The sequence below is a fragment of the Argiope bruennichi genome, chromosome 6, assembly GCF_947563725.1.
Source record: "Argiope bruennichi chromosome 6, qqArgBrue1.1, whole genome shotgun sequence".
In the NCBI taxonomy this organism is placed as follows: Eukaryota; Metazoa; Arthropoda; class Arachnida; order Araneae; family Araneidae; genus Argiope; species Argiope bruennichi.
The window spans coordinates 121,006,076-121,029,539 of NC_079156.1; the positions used below are offsets into that span (position 1 = coordinate 121,006,076).

The 23,464-nt window shown below is 29.0% G+C and overlaps 1 protein-coding gene across 1 annotated transcript in view; it reads left to right on the plus strand.

The window, feature by feature from the left end:
- Positions 1 to 10,042: 10,042 nt before the first annotated feature.
- LOC129971137 (serine protease Hayan-like) overlaps positions 10,043 to 23,464 on the plus strand; it is a 35,839-nt gene continuing 22,417 nt past the window's right edge. Inside the window, exons 1-3 of the mRNA XM_056084631.1 lie at positions 10,043 to 10,212; positions 18,152 to 18,230; positions 21,860 to 22,643. Of these exons, the coding sequence (XP_055940606.1) occupies positions 18,161 to 18,230; positions 21,860 to 22,643 (854 nt within the window). The 5' untranslated portion in view covers positions 10,043 to 10,212; positions 18,152 to 18,160. The remainder of the gene's footprint in view (positions 10,213 to 18,151; positions 18,231 to 21,859; positions 22,644 to 23,464) is intronic.

The following is a 23,464-nucleotide window of genomic DNA, read 5'->3' on the forward strand; positions in this document are numbered from 1 at the left end:
TAAGCTTTCACCTTCACTCTTCCATCCCAATGAGTGAAATGGGACCAGGGATTGGAACTGGATAATTTTGCAAATTATTTTAAATATATAAGTACTTAAATTTAATGTGTCATTTTTTCATATTGTCTTTAGATAAACTTCCTTTCCCACCAGAGACCACTTCATATGAGGATAAGAGCTTCCGGCATGGTGATTGGTTCTCTCCACCTTAATAAGCCCAGAAATGGTGGTAGTAGGCTACTTCCTTCTGATGACGGGACGTGCTTCAGTCAGAAAGGGCTGTACCGTGGTCGGTGATGGCCCTTAAGACTCAACCTTAGTTCCCACCAATGCTGTAGCAGCAGTCCGGTAATTCAAATTTAATCTAAATTGTGGTTGAATGTAGATTATTAGGATCCGTGCAGGAAGCAACAGGACGAATGCTTCCGGGAACATTTCTTTAATAATCACATTCACACTAAGCAAACACAAAGACAAGACATTCACGAGCGTAGCTTGACAGAATAGCGTATCATCTCATTCTAATTACAAACGCAATTCAATATGGGATGGCATATGGAATGCTCTAATCAGGCAGCGCCACCTAGTATCTAAAAGAGAAGATAAGAGTAATGCAACTGCTACAAAATGTTTTTAATTAGGCGAGGTGGAATAATGGTTACCTTAACTATCTCTCATCTCGCTCTGGTCAGCTAATGAGTCTAATTATATTCCTGCACCATTGTGAAGTCTCGGAATAACATAAAATTGCGAAATTAACCATCTGACTCTCCGACCTGCCACGAAGGCATACGGATTTAAACCCTAAAGTTGAATGACCGGACAGCCGCAACAGCAACACTGGCGGGAACTGTGGTTGAGTCCTAAGGGCCATCACCGGTCACGGTACAACTCTCCCCGAAGGAAGTGCGTTCCGTCATCGATGGGAGGAGTCAGATCCCCCACCTATTTGTGTACCCTCCAGAGTGGTGAGATCCAACTACCATGCTGGAAGCATTTCATCCTCATTTCGAGGTGCCCCCCGGGGGTTGCATAAAATTGGGGAATCTTGGATAAGGCCGCGAATACTTTGCATAGCATTGATGAACGACAATTAGGAAATATAGATCTCTGGAGTGCATTTGTACAGAATCAATCGCTAGAATAAGTATTTTGGACACCAGGTTGATTGATACCAAAATCTGATACAAAACTATAATTGAAGTGACATGCTAACATACCTAATTTCGTTGATTTAAGGTGCTTGGGTTTATAAATAATCAGATTTCCGTGTATACAACGTGCCAATCGTCCAAAACACTCGCCTAAAAACTGTTCTTTTGAATGGATACCAAAAACAATAACAAATGGCTTTTAGAAATTGCAAAAATTTGGCGACAAATCTCCTCAAATTATTTCAATTTTGGTGACCTTACGTTAATTCTCAATCTAGCCGAATCACTATGACTTCCCTTTGGAAATAGATTTATAATCACAATAATTATCTTAGAAAAATTATCTTTGTATAATATTAAGACTCAAAAAATTATCTTTTTGATGATATCAATTTCATTTCCGCAGAATTTCCTCTTTAAAAAAATAATGTTTTTATTTCTATTTGATACATAATCTGAAACAATGTTTTTAAATGCTACGAAGGAATTCAAACTACTATTAAAACTAAAACTATTATATACGTCAAATCATTCAGTCGCGTGTTTTTACCAGTCATGAACTCAGTAGTAGGATATTTACTTCCTCTTTTATTTCGTGTATATGTATATATATATATATATATATATTTGCAGTATAGTGATTGAATTCATGTTTTTCAGTCCTATCATATAACAAATTAATCATTTAATAATCTTTAAAAAATTCGATAAACTGGGCGAACGATCTGGTCACCAAAGGCAGTTAGTTATTTATATTTTTTTCCAAAATGTCCTTCATGAGATGTTATATATTTTCATTCTCATGCAGATATCTAATTTTTATTGATTTGGTGCTTCGATCATATTATTTTTAGTTATAATAGGAATCATTTATTTTTTATATACAGCTACTACAAAGGGAAAACAATTGTAGAGGCGATTTGGTTCTATTTATCATTTTATCGATAGTTGAAGGTTATATTTACAAGGTTAGTCTTAAGATCATTCCAATTAATTCCTTCATAAAAAAAAAAAAAAAAAAACATGTGTAGAATGCCTTTATGCAGTAAATTTGCTTTTTTCTTTTTATCTGCTGCATTTATGAATTCCCTGTTTCTCCTTCAAAGTTCTTTCGTTGATACTTGTGAAGGGACTTGCAAGTACATTTACACCACACTTAATGGCCTGGCTGTTTAATGACTTATCCGGAATTGTCCGTCCCATCTCCTGATATTTTTTCATCGGAAAATTTGATTAAATTGCTCCAGGCTTGTATTGCATACATCTACTAGCAATTGATTTCGATGTGAAATTCTAATATATCAGTTTTAGCTGATCGTATATTTAGAAGTTGAGAAAATGCTTATATGTGCATACTACGCCAAAACAGGATGCCTTATACTTCAGCCATTAGACTCTTCAAATATGTATGTATTATTCATTTTCTTATACAGATTTTTAGAATTTTCATTAACATTTAACATACAATAGTATGTGTTTTTACATCTCTTGGAAATCAATCTCTCACCAGCGATTACAAGTAACTTGCTGGAAGATAACCCAATTTAAAGTCTACAAAACATCATATTATTTGACGATAACTAGATTTTCCAAGACTGATAAGGTAGAAAATGTATAACTTTTTATCTTATATACGATTTTTACAATCGACAAAATATTTATCCACGGATTGATGATTCTCTATATTACTACAGACCTTCTTAAGTTTGAAAAAAAAATTGGGGGGGGGGAGGGGGAATTCTATCTGTCTGTGAACACGATTGTCCAAAAACGCAATGATTTGATACATGACCTTTTTATCAAATTCGCTAGTAACTTCCTAATTTTAGACCTAATCCGAAAATGGGAACTACGCCTGCTCATCTGACAATATTCCTATGAATACAATAATCCAAACCAAATATGTGAAATCAAAATATTTATCCTTTTACATTTGAAAAAAATTTGGATCCTTTCATTCAAAGGGCCGATTGTTTGTCTTTGTATATTTGAAAGCATAAAAACACAGCGACGCGAAAACTCAACGACTAGCACAAAGAAAATCTGGTATATAATATTGCAGCGGATTCGTATGAGCGAGGATAGAACCTGATGAATATTGAGTGGTGATGTATTTAGCTGTTGAGTCTAATGTGCCTGTACCCATTTGAGTAGCACCAAGCGTATGGTGAGTGTGTGTGGGTGCTGTTGCTGATACTGTTGCGCCTTGTGAGTCTGACGAATTTGTGTTGCTGCGTCAAGTGAATCTGACGACTTTGGGTTGCTGTGGGTAGATGGCGCCATAACAGCTGTAAGAAGGTTGAAGGTTCCTCGCCCGAGGTCACCAATGTAGCGAATTGGTATGAGCGAGGATAGAACCTGGGACCTTGTGGCTCGCAGCCGAGTAACAAGACCACAAGTGAAAAGTAAGACGCATGTCTTGTAGCTGTTATCTGGCTTATAAGCTTTCATCACAATATTGTCATTAGCATTTTGGATTTTATCAAAATTTGGACTCAATCCGTTAAAAGACTGAGTGTTATTTGATCTGTATGTTTGCGGTTATGTGAAAATTCGTAAACTCAATAACTTAGACAAATGAAACTTGTCATGTTACCAATATTGTAGTTCTCTATGAAATGTTAGTTTAATGGAAGAAAAGCACCCTAAGTCTATACTCACTTTTTTTATGCTGTTCTAAGCACAAAACGCTTCGTGTTCGTGTTGTGTTAGGACATAATTAAAGTCGTGAAAAAAATCTCCCGATACACAATTTTTTTAAGGAAATTATTGTTTTCCAATGTTTTTTTTTTACATTACTTATTTTTTTATGTTTATATATTTTAGCATTTACATCTTTATGGCATTAGCGTTTCTCAATATTTTTCGGCATTATTTAGTTCATTTTTTTATTTTTAAATTACATTACTCTTTTCCAATATTTTTTTACATTACTTATTTTTTGTTCATAGACTTTAGCGCTTATATCTTTATGGCATTAATGTTTTCTAATAATCTTCCACATTATATATATTTTTTATGTTTTTAAATTACATTACTGTTTTCCAATGTGTTTCTAAATTATTTATTTTTTATGATTATATACATTAGCATTTACATCTTTATGGAATTAATGTTTTCTAATAATCTTCCACATTATATATATTTTTATATTTTTAAATTAAAAAATACATTTTCATATTTAAACTATATATATATTTTAGTTGTATATCTATTACATTATATAATTTTAAGTAACATTATTTTTTCCACCTTACTTTTCATTGATTATTTTTTTACATTTAAATACCTTAGTGTGTATAGCATTTAAAATTTTTTTGGCGGCAGACGAAAATTCTAGTGGTGGAGAAAATACTATTATCCTGTTGGTAAAAATTCTAAATAGCATTACTCTTATTCAATATTCTTTTATATCATTTGTTTTCTTTTACATTTAAATACTTTAATTTATATTTGTATTTATTTTTACTTTATGTTTGTATTTTACTTTTTCTTTAAATTTGTTTTCATATTTGTAATTTTTTTGAAAGGACTAAAAGTAATATTTTTGATTTTGTATACTGACCTCAACTCTCATGAATTTTCTATTTCTGTATCAGTTCATCCCTCGCACTTGTTTCTTTTACTCCACCCTTATTCAACTCTTTCAGGAACTTAAAAGATTCGATTCGCAGGGGTGTCGATTGATTTCATTTCGACCATTACAATTTATTTGAGGAATATGATTTAAAATATTTAACTAAAAATGATTAAGAAACTCAAGGTGATTACCTTATCACAAAATGGTTAAAAGCAAATAAAGCATAAAATTGAACACAATTCTTCAAATCCAGCAAGTAGAGTGCATGAATGGGGAATATATATATATATATAAATGGAAGATTTAGTGTAATAAATATGTTTTTATGTGAAAGTTATTATTATTATTATTATTTTGCAAAAATAGCTTTTTTTTAAAAGTTTGATATATTATGAACAAACTATTAGCATTTTTATTGTGCCAATACTATTGTATTTTTATTGTATATATCTTGGTGTACAAATTATAAATTAAAAAATTACAAACTTTTAAAAAAATGCTTTTTGGCAAAGATTGCTGCGAAATTTAGTACTTCGAGCTACTTTATTTTAAAACGGAATATGTTTATTTAAAGTCAAGCTTTCAAAAAGTGCTGAAAACGTAACAAAGTATGCCTAAATGTATCACATACATCCCTCACAAGAACACCGAATCATTGGCAAAACACAATAAGAAATATAATTATTTTTTGAAATTTTTGTTAAGTTCTTCAGCGAAAACTGGATTGACGATCTTCATGAAGTTCTAGAAAGCGGATATAATTTTTAAAACTGAGAAAAACTTTATAGAAATACAAGAAAAAAAATACAAGAATTTAAATCTTTTTTACATTATTAATATTATTACATTTATTTCAAATCCTTTTTGAAGCATATATGCAATTTTAGTGTCAAAACTACACAGCAAATTCTTTTTTCCTCAGCTCTCTCTGTTTATGAATTATCGGACTCATACGCACAAATGCGCCTCTTTCTGTCTCGCCTATTCGACAAATGCGCCTATTCGACAAATTTGGATCAAAATTGGGAATAAATCTATAAGTTTGTCATAAAGAATACATATCAAAGTTTTTCTGTCTAGCTCGTTGCACTTTTGAATTAATAAGAGAGATTTTATTCGGATGGAATCAGATTTCACTGGTACAATCATCAAATCTTTTCTTGAAGTTAATTTTTTTAAAAATGTATATATTTTCTAGTTCGAAATTCCATAATTCAGAAACTAAAAACATATTGGTCACAAAGTAACAAATTTTGCGATTATTTTTTTGCAATGCTATTTCAATCCAACGGTAGTTTTTCATTTCATAGTGTGTTTTATTATAATTAATAGGTTTTAATACAAGAAAATTAATGTATTATCGTATGTTTTTAAATATTTGCTATATGCAAAAAATAATTATGTAAATATTAAAAATGAAATATGTGATACCAATACATATTCATACAGTTATAACAGTTCTAGTATACAATCTTATCAAACAAAATGCCACAATTAATGAAGAATTGGAATAATGAATATATTGGAAACTGCATTACTCATTTTTTTTAAAGAAAAACCCTTTGGTGAAAACTTTTGAGAAATTTAAACGTCTTATTTGAAATTAGGATATGCTTATTTAGCTAAAATGTCAGGTATTGTTTAGACTAAAAATTATTTTCAAACTAAATGGAAACTAAATAAATTTAAGGGAAAGATTATAGGGATTTGGCATCTTTAGTTGCTTAATCAATTAGATTGGTATCGTTAAAAAGGCTTTAGTTTTCTCCGATTTGCGGGAGGATGGGTGAAGTGCCTGAACTTAAAGTTCTTAACCTCCTGACTTTATAAATGTATGGGAGGAAAGTGTCTTAACAACGACATTAGACAGCAAGATGATTATATTTAGAAAAATGTAACAATGCGAGATTAATATTGATTATAGTTTTCTCTTTAAGAGAGTACATAAAACCTTAGTGATAATTATTTTTAATTAAAAATAATTAGCCTTGAAAGTTGAAAACTGCGTAGTTGAATTAGAATAGGACCTACCTAGAAGCGCGAGGAGAAATTTTATGTCGATGTTATTCCCCATTTTGGGGGATTATTGAGACAGACATATTATTTTCTATTATATATTATAGATACATTCAAGCCGTTCAGAAACGTGAAAAACGTGACTAATGCGTCTTCATTTTAGTCACGTAATATTAGATGCAAAAACGCCGGTTGGTTGCGAAAATGCATAGAGCTAATTAAATTTTTTTAAAGAATTTCTACTTTCAATTCAAGGAAAACGGGATTTAGGAGCTTTATGGGAAAATTTCTTAGATTATAACTCAAAACTATCCTTTGTTAAATAAAATTTAAATGATAGTTACATAAAGTTAACGAAAGCAGAATAAAAATTTGTATATTATATTAAATTCAAATTGCCATTAAGTCAACGTTAAGACACTACTATACCGCCATAAACTTATATTCATTTTTATTATTTGTCGAAATGAAATTTAATCACTGATTTTCACTTCTTAAATTGCCAATTTTATTTAAACTAGATCCTGATTCCACACCTAGTAGTGAGTTTAAGATGTGATAGATCTTAAGATTAATCTGGTGGAATGGTCTTTCTAAAATTTTCTCGCAAGTTCTCTAATGAATGTGTCGCCCTGCCAAAAATTTATGAACCTTTGATGAGATCGCGAATGCCACTAGTGCTGATTTTTATTTTTAGAGTCCTGCATTTAAGATCTGTGTGCTTCGCAATATGTTAAAGTAAACCTATATTTGTGCATTAATTGCATGGCACTAACAAACAGTAGTTTTCGAAATGTAGATCTTTTGCGTTAATTTTAAGTTTTTACTGGATCTAACATGCAAACTCTAGCGATATTGCTGGCATGCGATTAATACACAAGTACCAGAAAATAGACCATGAATTTTTGATGTTTTTCTTCAAAGTGGTTAAAATTAAATTTTGACATATAAATACAAATGTAATCACAACATCAAATACTATATTTCATTTAGTTATTCAGTTTTGAATTAGCGCATTTATATGGATACAAAACTGCAGGAAGACAGACGGACAAGCCCTTAATGAATTTAGTTCCAAATTCGATACTGATATACATTTTAGATGTGCATTTTTGTCTATCTAGCTCCTGCCGTTTTTTACTCGGTCAACCGTACAGACTTCCTCTGAAGGGATAGCGTTCAAAATTTGATTGAAATCCTCAAAAGTCCATATACCAAACTTCATCAATGTAACTCAAAGGCCTTTCTGAGTTTTCTTATATACAAACAAATAGTCAGAATTCCAAGAATGTATTTTTTTTTTAAAAAAATTGAATTAAAATGTGCAGATTCGGCAGCATTTTGAATTCGAATTTTCTGATGATTATAATATTTTCTCTTTGTATACTTGGTATAATAGTAAATAAAAATAGAAAATAATTAAAATAGAAAAAAAATCTGCTTTTTAATTTGCAAACTGCAATAGGCTTTAAAATACAAAATCACTTTAGTCTAATTTCTAAAAATAATTGTGTGTAAAAAATGTCTTCCAATTTCCTTTCCTAAAAATCTTGCGTTGTAGTCCCTTTTTCTTTCTTAAGTGAAGATTTGGTAATTATCCAAAAAAATTCGACTTAGTAATTTTGGCTAATCTTTTCGTTTTTGATATTAATATGCGACTACACTTGATAATTCGAAGGTGCTACAAGAACAACAAAAAGTCTAATGTAATTTATTACCGAATTCTTGCTCCGAAATGGAAGTGTTTTTTTTTTCTTTTCTTTTTACAAAATCAATGCTTTTATCTATTTCGAAAATTTACAAAACTGCAATTTTTTTTAACCCGCCGCCTTTAACGATTATCTGATTCTCATGGAATAATCGATGGATTTGATTTCATTTGATTCATTCGGTATTATTTAACATTTATGGTTCATTCAGAAAATAATTTTTGCTCTTCAGTTTGGGATGGAAATTTAAGGGACGTTATTTTAGTTGCCTTAAACTGGTTCTGCTCTTTGTGTGCAGGAACTTAATGGGAATCAAGTCAAATGTCAACACTGTATGAAAATCAGAAACTGTCTGCGTTAATATCTGGTTGCATCCTGTCTCAAGCAGTTTCGCCGCTTCATTTTCCTACTCATTCTTAATCAGCTTTGGGAGGTTGACAAAATTTATAATACGTCCAATAGCGTGATAGATGGATTCAATCATATTGATAATCAGCAGAAAGGGTCTCTAAGCTATTATTTTTTTTTAAATTTTAATTTTTAAAAAATAAAGTTGAATTTCGGGTTTTTCACAATAACTTTCTAAAATATTTTCGCACAAAAATAAATTTTATACCGTTTCGAAATTTAAAAATGTGTTCTTTTTAATCTTAATTTAATAGTCGTGCAAAGTTTCGATGAATTTTGATGACTTTTAAAATGTATCTTTTTGCCTATTTCCAACAATAAGTATTGTTTGTCTGAGTTTCATATCATTTTCGTAATTTCTTCCTTTGTTGAAAGTAAAAGAAGAAGGATTTTGTTTAATATTTGTGTAGTACGGGACAAATAAAAAAAAAATGAAATTCCAATACCGTGAAATTCAGAAAATAGATAAACCAAATTTATGTTTTTACGAGTCCTTTCATGTCATTCAAATGTTATCATCAGAATGGTTCATATACATAATGGATGGAGAATAAATAAGTCAATAAAACAACACAGTTCTAATGTGAAGCAATTTGGTGGTTTCTTTGACATGAAGTTATATCTAAATGATTTATCTAAAATTAAAGGTAACTAATATACCGGCGAACCGTTGTCAGTCAAAAACGACTAGTATTGAATAATTTCAGTCGGCCACAACAAATCCTGTCGATACTGCTACGTTCAGTGGTGGCGGGGTGGTCGGCTGTAAGCAAGAAGTATTGAATAATTTGTAATTATTAAATACAACTTATTGCTTTGAACAGTTAATTACATATGTGCTATCGGGTAATTGACCTAACAAGAACCAGAAGCAAAACATTTCAAAAATCGCCACACAAACAAAAGAAAAATGAAAAAAGACGAAAAACCAGATGGTAAGATAACGGTTCATTCCGAACCACGCAGGAACCAGTTGCAAGAAAATGCTCAAAAGCGATGCGTAAAAAGACAGCGAACTTTTTTAAAAAAATGTCGCAACTTCTAATGTTCGACGCAGGTGTCACGGCGCTCTCTTGTAGTATGTGGCCGGTTGAAGGCCAAGCCAGGATAAGTCGCCATTTGTAGTAAACTAGTTTTGCTGTCGAAATTATGATTCGAATGTCCCTTGGGAGGAAGTCGGCAGTTAAAAAAGTGCGTGTGTTTGATAATTCGAAAACGAGGAGGAAAAAAACACCAAGTCCTGTCTTCAGAACGGTCCTGGAGGAAAGAAGATTCGGGAGAACTCGAACTTTGCTCTGCGACGTAAACAAGTGTGTTGCGGAATGCGCGAAGAAACCGGCTGAAGGTAATTGTTTATATGGTGTAGAAAATAATATTTTCGACTGTTACATTATACGATGTGAGAATCTTTATCGACATTAATTTAATTTGTATTTCAATATTTGTGATTCAATATCATTAGATAAAATAACATTTTCGACTGTTATACGATGTGAGAATCTTAATCGACATTAATTTAATTTGTATTTCAATATTTGTGATTCAATATCATTAGATAAAATAACATTTTCGACTGTTATACGATGTGAGAATCTTAATCGACATTAATTTAATTTGTATTTCAATATTTGTGATTCAATATCATTAGATAAAATAACATTTTCGACTGTTATACGATGTGAGAATCTTAATCGACATTAATTTAATTTGTATTTCAATATTTGTGATTCAATATCATTAGATAAAATAACATTTTCGACTGTTATACGATGTGAGAATCTTAATCGACATTAATTTAATTTGTATTTCAATATTATTAGATGAAATGACATTTTCGACTGTTACTTTATACAATGTAAGAATCTTTATCGACATTAATTTAATTTGTATTTCAATATTTGTGTTTCAATATCATTAGATGAAATAACATTTTCGACCGTTACTTTATACGATGTGAGAATCTTAATCGACATTAATTTAATTTGTATTTCAATATTATTAGATGAAATGACATTTTCGACTGTTACTTTATACAATGTGCGAGTCTTAATCGACATTAATTTAATTTGTATTTCAATATTATTAGATGAAATGGCATTTTCGACTGTTACTTTATACAATGTGAAAGTCTTAATCGACATTAATTTAATTTATATTTCAATATTATTAGATGAAATTAATCATAAATTTTTTTTATTCAATATTATTAGATGAAATTAATCGTTACATTTTTTATTTAATATTATTAGATGAAATAACATTTTCAGCTGTTATTTTATACGATGTGGGAATCTTAAACGACATTAATTTTATTTGTATTTTGAAATTATGAGAAGAAATTAACCATAACATTTTTTTTATTCAATTTTATCAGATGAAATAACATTTTCAACAGTTATTCAGCTGTTATATGACTTATTTTATACGATGTGAGAATCTTAATCGACATTAATTTAATTTGTATTTCAATATTATTATGTGAAATCAATCATTACATTTTTTTTACGATTATATTAAGCTAAACTATAATTTAAGTTTACTTTTATCATACAATTTTTGTTTTATAAGAAAATATTACTATCCAATGATATATGGGAGAAAAGCAAATGGATGTTTTGTTTACTGGAAATCAATATCTTTCTTCTTTTTCCTCCGAATTTAGAATATATTTTTTCAATTTTTTTCATATGTGTTAGAAAACTTCTTTGTTAAAATCATGACTAGGCCCTGGCGTAATCCGAATAGAATGATAAAAAAGCAGGAGAAATAAACCATGGGAAAGTGTTTGGAACTTATATAGCCTTAAAATGGAATTTTGCTGCAACGGGAATTTTGGTTCGCCAATGATATATGGGTGGAAAGCGTGGGAATCTAATAACCCACACTTCTTAGAAATTAAAGTAAAATTAGAATTCTAGCGATTAAAAATTATTAATTTTAGGTTGAGGATAAAAGAGATTATTTATGTATTATTTTGCATATGAAACAAAAACTTATTTAATCAAAACAACAATTTACTTTTAAAAAACTAAATAAACCTCTCGGTTTTCAATAAAAAAGTTTTATCTAGCGCATAAAATTGAACTATCATTTAATAAAAAATCTGATTTATTTTTATAAGAACAGAACAAAATTTTTATCTTTTATTAAATACAGTGTGATTTATCTCTAGTAATTGAATATTATTTCTGTTTGTTTTGCTTTAAAAAGAAAAGACAAAACGCTCCGTTTTTTCATTAAATTCTAAACATTAAATTGCATTCAAATGTAAGCATATATTATATAATTAAACAAAGTGCTTTATCTTCAAAAGTAAAACTCTATTAATTTATGAATGATTTTCTAATATTAAGTTAAATGTATTTTAATTAATTACTTAAATTTAATTAATTACTTTAATTAATTAAGTACTTAAAGTTAATTAATTACTTTAAGTAATTAAGTACTTAAAGGTAATTAAGTACTTTAATGAATTAAGTACTTAAAGTTAATTAAGTACTTTAATTAATTAAGTACTTTGATTAATTAAGTACTTAAAGGCACTTAATTACTTTAAGTAAGTACCTAAAATTAATTAATTAATTTTACTTAATTACTTAAAGTTAATTAATTAATTACTTTTATAAGTTACTTTTACTTAATTACTTATAATTAATTAACTTAATTACTTACTTACTTAAATTAATTACTTACACACCCTTAAAGTTTCATAAAAATAGGAGAAGCTGTATAATAGGAACTTTTTTGCAAACAATAAATATAAATAAACGAGAAATAAACTTTTTCCTCTTTTCACAAGATTATGAAAAATTGGTCCCGAGGGAAAACCTCACGCAACAGAGGACCTTTTAAAAAGACAGAAAAAAAAAAAGGATAATATATAGAAACAGGAAAAATTGTTTAAGTAAATTAATGTGTGCTCATAAAACATTTAACTTTTGATATTCGAATGAAAATTTTATCACATGTTGAATCATTCATAAATATCCATCAAATATAATTCTCGTGTTTGAGATAAACAATCTCAAAAAGTCTCAAAAATTATGTAATTAATTTTTTTTTATTTACATCAATTTATTGAATACACATGAATTTACCAATACACATGAAAAAAAAAATATGGGAATGTTATTTTGTGCTGAGTTATAATTTCAAGAATTTATTAATTAGATTCGATACCATTTGAAAACCATGATAATGATTACTTTCAAATATTATTTTTATTCAAAAGATTAAACAATAATTAAAGTTGATGTATTCGCTTTTGATGTTCATACTTTATTTTTAAAAATCCAACGTTCTACTTCATATTAAATTAAAACAAATTATTCAAGACTCTTTTTTTATTTAACCAAAGCTCTCGGATTTCTTCATCCTAATGAATTTTAAAATAAATGGATAAAAAGAAATTGAAACTCGAAATATATTGCATTGTTGGATGATTTGATAAATTTATTTAATTATTTTTTTTAATATGAACATGAAATTCATATTCAACTATTCGTATGGCAGAACTTAGCTATTTTAGACATTTCTAGTTAGAATTCGTTTATAATATCTAAATTTTTCAGACCCCTTAAATTTTTCATGAGCATAATGCTAAAATATTCCTTATATTTCGAATTGAATTTGGTTCACTTGAAATCAAAATTAAAAATTTTATCTTCTTTTTGAAATTTGATACACAATTCTTAACATCAAATTTGCAGTTTTTCTGTTAACTTCTCGATTCAATAAGTATAAGGGCAATCTGTCTGTCTGCGCTCACATTAAATGCAGATTATTAGGCAGATGAAATTTAACATATCGTTTTATCATCATAAGTGCAATTGCTTGACAAATTTTTGGATAACATCTGTCAATGAACTGAGCGACAATTGAATTGTATAATCGCTTGTATACAAACATAGTAACTCAAAAGCGCTTTGAATGAAAGTGAATAAAATTTAGTGCGATTGTGTGATTAAAATTGTATTTGTAAATAATTAAATTAAATTGTAAATAATTGCATAAATGAAAGTAATAAATAACTTTTAAATAAAGTGTGCAAAAAGTGCAGAGAATAGGTCGAAAACTACGCAATCAAAATTTAAAATTGGTATTCTGCATTGCATTTCAGAACAGAAAACGAAGTATAGTATATCGCTTTCCACGTGCGATAATTGCAAAGCGAAGAGGGGGGGGCATTGTTGGGCCCTTTAAGATATAATCGCCCCCCTCCGCATCATATCTCGCGATGAATTAAAAGAATAGATTCTTGTAGATTAATAGAATAGATTCTTTGTAGATTCTTATACTATTGTCTTAATATACTAACTAGCGGGGGTAATACCCCTAAAACTTACTCGCGTACTTCCTAGTATACTTTTCATGCCAGAGAACTCCTTACATGATATTGGATTACAATAGTTTCGAAATATTAACCATTGGTGTAAATTTAGCCTTTTTACTGAATCTTTCGTGTCATCCTTTTCAAGTTATTCGGCGAATAACCTCAGGCATGCGTTAATGATATCCAAAAAACGAATTTGTGTTTTGGACACGTTTTTCTTAACCCATTCAAACAAAAATTTGAACAGGATTTGGCTCAAAATTTGACAGGTGTCTACAATATATATGTTAAATCTGTGTACCGAATTGTATCTATCTAGCTCCCTTCTTTTTGTAATTATTGTGTTAAATTATATTCGAACAGCCGGACAGACGGACTTCCTCTGAATAGATTTTACTCAAAATTTGATAGAAATCTGCAAATTTGATGTAAAGAGAGTATATCAAATTCCATCTGTATGGTTCAAAGCGTTTTTGAATTATCACAGACAGACAGACAAATGGACATTTTCCAAAAATGTGTTTTTCGAACTCAAGGAAATCTAAAACGTAGATACTCGACAAAATCTTGAATTTGAATGTTTTGACGATTTTTATACTTTCTCTATACTACGTATACGAGAAAGTTAAAAGTCGAGAGGAGAAACGTTCCTCTATTAGTTTTAGAATTTTCGTTCTCTTTTGTTTTATTCATTCAGACTTTTGTTACGATCCCGTGAATTTCGAACTAAACAAATTTCATTGTCTTTCTTAATTGGATTAAAATAACCTTAGTATTTACTATTAGGAAAATAAAATTATATTTATTGATAATTTTTGACGAATGGAATTATAAAAATGTGAAGATAAAGCGGAATTTCCCTTTTTCACTTGACGTTTAGCGATAAGCCCGGAGATAGTAAAAACTGGACACTCTTTGATATATTTGCTGTAATTGACATGTTTTTATCTGGAGGCGGCACGAAGGAAGTTTTGATTTTTAGATGCATCTGCTATTCGGAGATAAAAAAACACTAAAATGGCATTTTGTTTTTGTTTTTTAAAGCTGTATTCGAACTATCATTAGTAATATCATTAAATCTACGACCAGAAATGAACATTGGAGTTTAATTTTTTGCTTTTATTAGGTTTTTATTAAATGCATTTTTTTTCAGAATTGAATTTTATTGCGTCTAACAATACGGCATTAATGAATTGGTTAAAATTGCCTATAGTATCTACCATTATATTGACTGATGGATGTTTCTTGAAGTTCCCATTAAGAAATGGCCAAAAGATTTATAAAAATGTTTCAAAACGAACTGTTTAACATGCTTGAAATCATAATTGCTATTAGATGCAATAGCAGAATTGAGTTTTAATTTGTCTAAAAGACAGCATTAAAGAATTTGCTAAAATAACCCATAATATCGGCCATTATATGGACTGATAGATATTTCCTGAAGTTTCTATTAAGGAATGGCCAAAAGATTAATAAAAAAGTTTCAAAACGAACTGATTAACATACTTGAAATCATAATTGCTATTTGATGCAATAACAGAATTGAGTTTTAATTTGTTTAAAAGACAGCATTAAGAATTTGCTAAAATAACCCATAATATCGGCCATTATATGGACTGATAGTTATTTCCTGAAGTTCCTATTACGGAATGGCCAAAATATTTATAAAAAAGTTTCAAAACGAATTGATTAACATACTTGAAATCATAATTGCCATTAGATGCAAGAGCAGAATTGAGTTTTAATTTGTCTAAAAGACAGCATTAAGAATTTGCTAAAATAACCCATAATATCGGCCATTATATGGACTGATAGATATTTCCTGAAGTTCCTATTAAGGAATGGTCAAAATATTTACAAAAAAGTTTCAAAACGAACTGATTAACATACTTGAAATCATAATTGCCATTAGATACAATAGCAGAATTGAGTTTTAATTTGTCTAAAAGACAGCATTAAAGAATTTGCTAAAATAACCCATAATATCGGCCATTATATGGACTGATAGATATTTCCTGAAGTTCCTATTAAGGAATGGTCAAAATATTTACAAAAAAGTTTCAAAACGAACTGATTAACATACTTGAAATCATAATTGCCATTAGATGCAATAGCAGAATTGAGTTTTAATTTGTCTAAAAGACAGCATTAAAGAATTTGCTAAAATAACCCATAATATCGGCCATTATATGGACTGATAGATATTTCCTGAAGTTTCTATTAAGGAATGGCCAAAAGATTAATAAAAAAGTTTCAAAACGAACTGATTAACATACTTGAAATCATAATTGCTATTTGATGCAATAACAGAATTGAGTTTTAATTTGTTTAAAAGACAGCATTAAGAATTTGCTAAAATAACCCATAATATCGGCCATTATATGGACTGATAGTTATTTCCTGAAGTTCCTATTACGGAATGGCCAAAATATTTATAAAAAAGTTTCAAAACGAATTGATTAACATACTTGAAATCATAATTGCCATTAGATGCAAGAGCAGAATTGAGTTTTAATTTGTCTAAAAGACAGCATTAAGAATTTGCTAAAATAACCCATAATATCGGCCATTATATGGACTGATAGATATTTCCTGAAGTTCCTATTAAGGAATGGTCAAAATATTTACAAAAAAGTTTCAAAACGAACTGATTAACATACTTGAAATCATAATTGCCATTAGATACAATAGCAGAATTGAGTTTTAATTTGTCTAAAAGACAGCATTAAGAATTTGCTAAAATAACCCATAATATCGGCCATTATATTGACTGATAGATATTTCCTGAAGATTCCATTAAGGAATGGCCAAAAGATTTATAAAAAACATTTCAAAATGAGTTGTTTAACATACTTGAAATCATAATCGCCATTAGATACAATAGCAATAATGTAGCACTTCAAATCCCATCTTCCTTTTTTTCTTTAATTTTTCTAAGATTCACTGGGTTTCAACTATATTTGTATAAATCGCTGTAATTGACTTTTCGACTTACTTTTCTTTATAATTTATTCTTTCATCAATAATTATCCATACTAAATTTAAAGTTCTTTTCCTAAATTCCGTTATATTTTAAACTTGTTTTTTTTTTTTTTTTTTTTTTTTTTTGTAATTACTAAAAAATGGCTATTGTACTAAATAAAAGACACAAAGAAAGAATTAATTGTATAATAACTGGGAACATAGATTTAACTATTTAGTAATCTTTTTTTGGCATCTGTCTTGGTAACAGTCGAAATAATGTAACGTCTTGTCTGATTTATAAAATTACTTTATTTTCTGAATTTGCAATCTGTTAAATGCATCTTTATGGAAAATTTTTAAATTTTAATTTTTTTGCTAATTTGAAATTTTTGACTAATGACAATTATGACTATGACGAATGCCAATTTAGAGAAATGACAATCAACAATAGAATATGTCTGCAATTGAACTTCATCTGCAAAACATGGTATATTTAAAATCTAAAAAGACTAAAACATGATGTCAGTTTCACGTAATAAAAGCAACTGCGCATGCGCAGTGATAAACCATCTTTTTTCCATTAAAATACTGTATAGATTTCGAAATTTAATTTGTGAGTATCTTTTTATGCATAACGAAAGCGATGCTCTACTCGAATGCTTTCATTAGTAAACAAATTCTTTAATATACAATAAGAATTTGTTGAAGTACTGAATATGAAACATCTTATATTTTAAAATTTATTGATAAACATTCTTTCATAAATCCACTGTTTTGGAATTGTCTGTGCTTATTAATGTCTGTAATGTTTATATTAGAAATATTTGAATCATATTCCTAATATAAATTTTTATATTTTTAACAATCTTTTGTTTTTGATCTTCAAAAATTAATTAAACGCATTAAGAATGTTCTTAAAACTCATTTGTTGAAAGAATACATTGAATGTGAAAGAAATTTAATTTTAATCATCTCTTACTTTCTCCAGCTACCTGACATGACCCATTCTGATTGGCTTTGGAAGAGGATATTCATCTGGTTTTGTATCATCTATCATTTTCATTTCGGTAGGTTTTTTAATTTGTATTGCCTAATATAGAACGCAATTTAGAAAGTTCTCGAATATTTAATTTTAACTTTATTGAAATGGCGCGAAGTCTATAAAATATAAACATAATATAATTTTGCAATATTTTAAGAATAAATTCCAAGCTAATCAAAAGACGAAAATTTTGCTTGAATTGATATATGAATATGTTTTTAATCTGGATCTATGTCTGACAGCAATTCTGTTAGAAATCTGAATCCTGAAAAATCTATTTGCTATTTCAAATCTATTTGAAATAAATAAATATATCGTCTTACAAAAAAGATATTCTAAAAAAATCATTTTCTCGTATCTTTTTTCAAGAAATTCAAATTAATTTTGGCATGTCAGAGTCAAAATAATGAACACAGTTTGAACAAAAATTGAAAATAACAGATGGACTTAAACCCGTTAACGCCCAGTACGTTATTTATAAAACAGTTATATATAATACTCCCTTGGCTAAACCATATGCTCTACATTGTTTTATTTCTATTGTTGTTGTTTTTTGTCTGAGAAGTCAATAAGATTTTCCCAAACATCAAAACAATTTTCAATCAGGTATAGCACCCATTAAGCAAGTTGTGGAAACAAAAATCGTCATTTTTTTTTCTTTTTACTTGGCTTTTTTTTCGAGATGTTTGAAAAAATTCGATAGTAATACTTTTTATGTCATTTTACTATATTTATAAAATGTTTTTAATATTTATCTTTAAAAAGTTTTTTGAAATAATTTTTTTGTGGTTTTTTTTCGATAATCTTTTTTAAAAAATAAAATTTAATTTTGCTTCACATTTATCTTAATTCAAGTATTTTTAAAGCAGTTTAAAAGAAATTTAGAGAAATTTATGCTTTAACAGGTTGGGCGTTAATGGGCTAACATGTAGTGATTTTGTTGAATATTGACGCATTGAAGTCTCATAGTAACAAATAATTATCTCACAATCACTGAAAAAATTTATGGATTAGATGAAGCAACCAGGTTCTTTCTTTTTTTTTTAGTTGAAAATTATTTGGATTTACACCTAACCGAAAATGCCTTAATGCCATTACTTAAAATGCGACAGATATTTTCTAATAAATTTTGAATTATATAAAGGATGACTGGAGGATATAAGGAACGACTGGAGATCTATCTCTTGTTCAGATTGGCTCAAAATTTGACTAGAATTTTTACTTTAGATGCGAAGACTCTGTTCAGATTTCACCCATTTAATTATACCTTTTGTTCACTTTTGCCCGGACAGACGGAGAAACTAACTAATTTTATGCGCAGGTATTTCGTTCAAAAGAGGGATTCTTTGACAAAAATCTACCAATTTGCCGTATAGACAGCTTACCAAATTTCTTCTGCCCAACCAAAAGCGTTTCTATGTAATCAAATTAATAGATAAACAGACATAATTCAAAAATGTGATTTTTGAACTCAAAATCGTTTAAAACATGGATATTCATCAAAATATTGATCTCAAAATTTTTTTATTACTATATTTTTAAACTTTGTATACGAGGAAGTAAAAACGAAATACTTCTGCTGTAATTAAGTTTTCTTGGTTTATTTTGCCATTATACTATTCAAAAAATATTTTGAACGTGTTAAAGAGATTGTTGAACGACATCAGCATGAAATATAGCAAGTCTTACAGATGATAACTAAAAATGGAATGGTGTAATAAAATCAAAACTCTTTTCGCAAATTTTTGAATTTTTAAAAAAAGTTTTATTTTATAAAATATATCATTATTTTTATATAGTTAACTGAGCTTAACTGAAATATTTCAGCTTGAGCTATGTAATTAACTAACAGCATCCATATGGCATCATTATTGACATGATGAGTAACTATAGAAAAATTTTAAAACATAAATGAAGCATTATGAAAACGTTATTAAAAATATAATCGATCTCGCAATCTATTATTTTTTCCTCCTAGTTCTCATATAGTCTAGAGAATTGCAAACGACATAAATCGTAACAAATAACTGAAAATGAAGGTATGCTAAAAATTTTAAAGAACTTCGAATTTCTAGTCAAAACTTTGTAGCCAATAATGTTTTAGAGATTCGACTGGGGTTATATTATTTACAAAATTTTGTTCTTAATTATGGCAACGACAACATGTGAATTAAAAGAACTATTTAAAATCGTTGCAATTCATAATCATTGCAATATGTATAACGGTGAATAAATATTTTTAAAAAATTATTAAAATTCGGATTTTTTTGTCAGAAATAAGACTGATATAGTAAAAAAAATTAGCATTTAGAATTTTAAATTCACATGAAAATTATTTTTATGCTATATTTCACTCTAAAATTATTGAAGAAATGCATTAAAATTTCACTTTATTAAAATTTAAATGCATTTTTGAAAACTTCTTTCTTATTGAGCATTTTTCTTCTAGAAAATTACTGCCGTTAAATTTTGTAACTGTAAGATCATTGATGTGACCTGTTTGCAAGATTTTTAAGCATGCTTGTCGCATTTCATAATTTACTGAAAATATGCCAACCTATAAAGTTTATATTGCAATAAAAACAGACAATGAAATTGAAAATGTTAAAAATGATATTATTAAAGTGTAAAAGATATTTAACTATTGCGAAAATCTTTTTTTTTTTCTTTCTTCAAGCATTAATTCTAATTTGATTCATTATTAAATCAGTGAAGAAACAATATGATCGAACAACACTATAAATAAGGAACCGAGGAAAAAGTGTTGGAAATCTTAGAACTCATTAAAATACTATGAAAATTAGTTATTGAACTTTCATTATTATTGTCAATCAAGAAAAAATTATCTGCCTCTTATCTGAAAAGGTTTGTGAAAGATAAAGTAATTAGAATGACAGATACAGGAACTTTAAATGTAAAGAATAAACAGTAAAAATGGTAATTATTGAAAAATTTTCAAAATTCAGTAAATTACATTAGACGACTAGAACAACTTTCAGTCGATCGATAGTTATTTGTTCTATGTGCTGGGAAATCGAATTTTTCTTACTGGCTTGCAGAAAAAATATTAATGAAAATATTGTATAAGGATTTTATCCATAAAATCTTTAATTTCAGACTCCGAGGTGCATTGAACCATCACTAACACTAACTTTGTACCAAATTTCGAATGACTCGAAGTGCGATACATCGTCTGAGCATTGCAAATACACAAATAACTTCTTTTGAAAAAATCAATGAAGTTTCGGTACAATTTATTTCCTTATAATTTAACATTAATTATTTAAGAAATTTAATGAGTACTGCAATATTATCCAAGATTTCATTTCTAATTGCTTTAATAAGTTTCTGCTAAATCCATTAAAGCGTTCTCTGCTTCCAGGAATGGAAGTTTCTCTTCTTAATCACCTTTTTTTATAGACTTCTTTTATATTCAGTTGAAATATATTTAATATTCTTTTATTTAAAAATTATTTTCTAATTTCTAATGAAACAGCGAATGGCCGCATTAGTTCTAAATTTTTGTTTTCATAGATTAATACACCAATTAATATCACTTCAGCGAAAGTAAATCATTTATATCCCTGAGAGGGTACATTTTACGAGCATTTACTATTTTTTTGTTGATATCATATTGATTATTTTCGTTTTTAGCTGGAATTCATGGTCGGCACTATGAAAAATGTTTAACCCCGGATGGCCGCGATGGTATCTGCGCTGCAAAACGATACTGCCGTGAAGCCAACCAATTCCTAGTAGCATGCGGGGGTGAAAGCAATGTCTGTTGTCCTATTCAACCCACCCATCGATCTGCGCAATCCTCGCCAACACACGGAGGGACAACAGAGGTCAAAACAACTAAAGCACCGGTCCGCACAGACAGGCCCAGACAAGAATCACCTTATGACAGGAATCCACCACGAGAAGTAAGCGGTGATCAAAGACCAAGGAAGCCTATCCAGACTTCTGGTAGACCAGTAGATGAAGTATCTAATCCCAAAAGGAATCCACAGACTGAAAAGTATCCACCAGAGCCACCTTACGAAGACCCCAGAAAGTCAGTAGACGTTTATGAGAGACCTACGACTAATAGGGAACGACCTCAGTCACCAAGAAGGCCTAATTCTGATCAGGATCCTTTTCAGACCTCTGGTAGACCAATAGATGAGCCATCTAAGTCCAAAAGTGATCTACCAGAATCACCATATGAAGATCCTAGAAAATCAGTAGACATTTATGGGAGACCTGCGACTAACAGGGAACGACCTCAGTCACCAGGTAGGCCTAATTCTGAACACGAATCAAAAGTTTATGAAACTCGGCCTGTACCTGACAGACCTTCTGGTCACAGATCGACTGATGTGTCAGAGGACACTGGAAGGAGATCCCAGCATGTTCCTGGTCCTAGAAAAGAAATTCCATCAGCAAGCCGACCTAGGTAAAAAGTTAACTATCATTGCTGAAAAAATTGTTTTTTTTTTTTCAGTATTATTCAATCTACTAATAATGCATTTATAATTTATCTTCAATTCATCTATGAAGTTATCTGCCTTCAGCAGAAAGTTGGAAAAATCTAATGATGTAAATCAAAATGAGTCTGGTCTTTATTTTTGAATAGTTAATAAATAAAATCATGAACTGAATACGCATATTTCATGATATATTTTTAATACACGTAATCCAACGGGCTCGCTTCATAAATTTGTGCATTCCTTACTTTTTTCAAAGTCACAGATGTGGGTGTTTAGAATATTATAAGAGCACAGATAAAGATTTCATTAAACTTTTCTGGCGAGATATTTTCCTTTGAATTTATGAAACTGTGAATCGTATATCGAAAGGATACAAACAACGCCCTCTACATTTAAAAAATATAAGTATCAGTGTCTTTGCCAGTATGCAGTGAAAAGTATAGGTTGAAATAATGGCATCATTCAGCAATAATAAAAAAAAAATTTAAAACAAGAATAACTTTTAACAGAATCAGAATCTATTAAAAATGAATAATCAGAACTAAATTTTTTTATTCGCTTTGAAAATTCGAATTCTGGATAAAAATTAAAATTTTTCTGTTGTGAAATTTTAGACACAATCACGCTTTATCGAAAGTTTCGAATAAATGTGTAAATTTTAAAAGAATAGTTTAACAGACTCCATTCACCAAGCAATGATTTAAAAGACCTCAAGCATTTTGAAAACAAAATAATGTTTCGTAATTAAGATGTTCCAATCTAAAAAAAAATTGGAATAGAGAAGGTT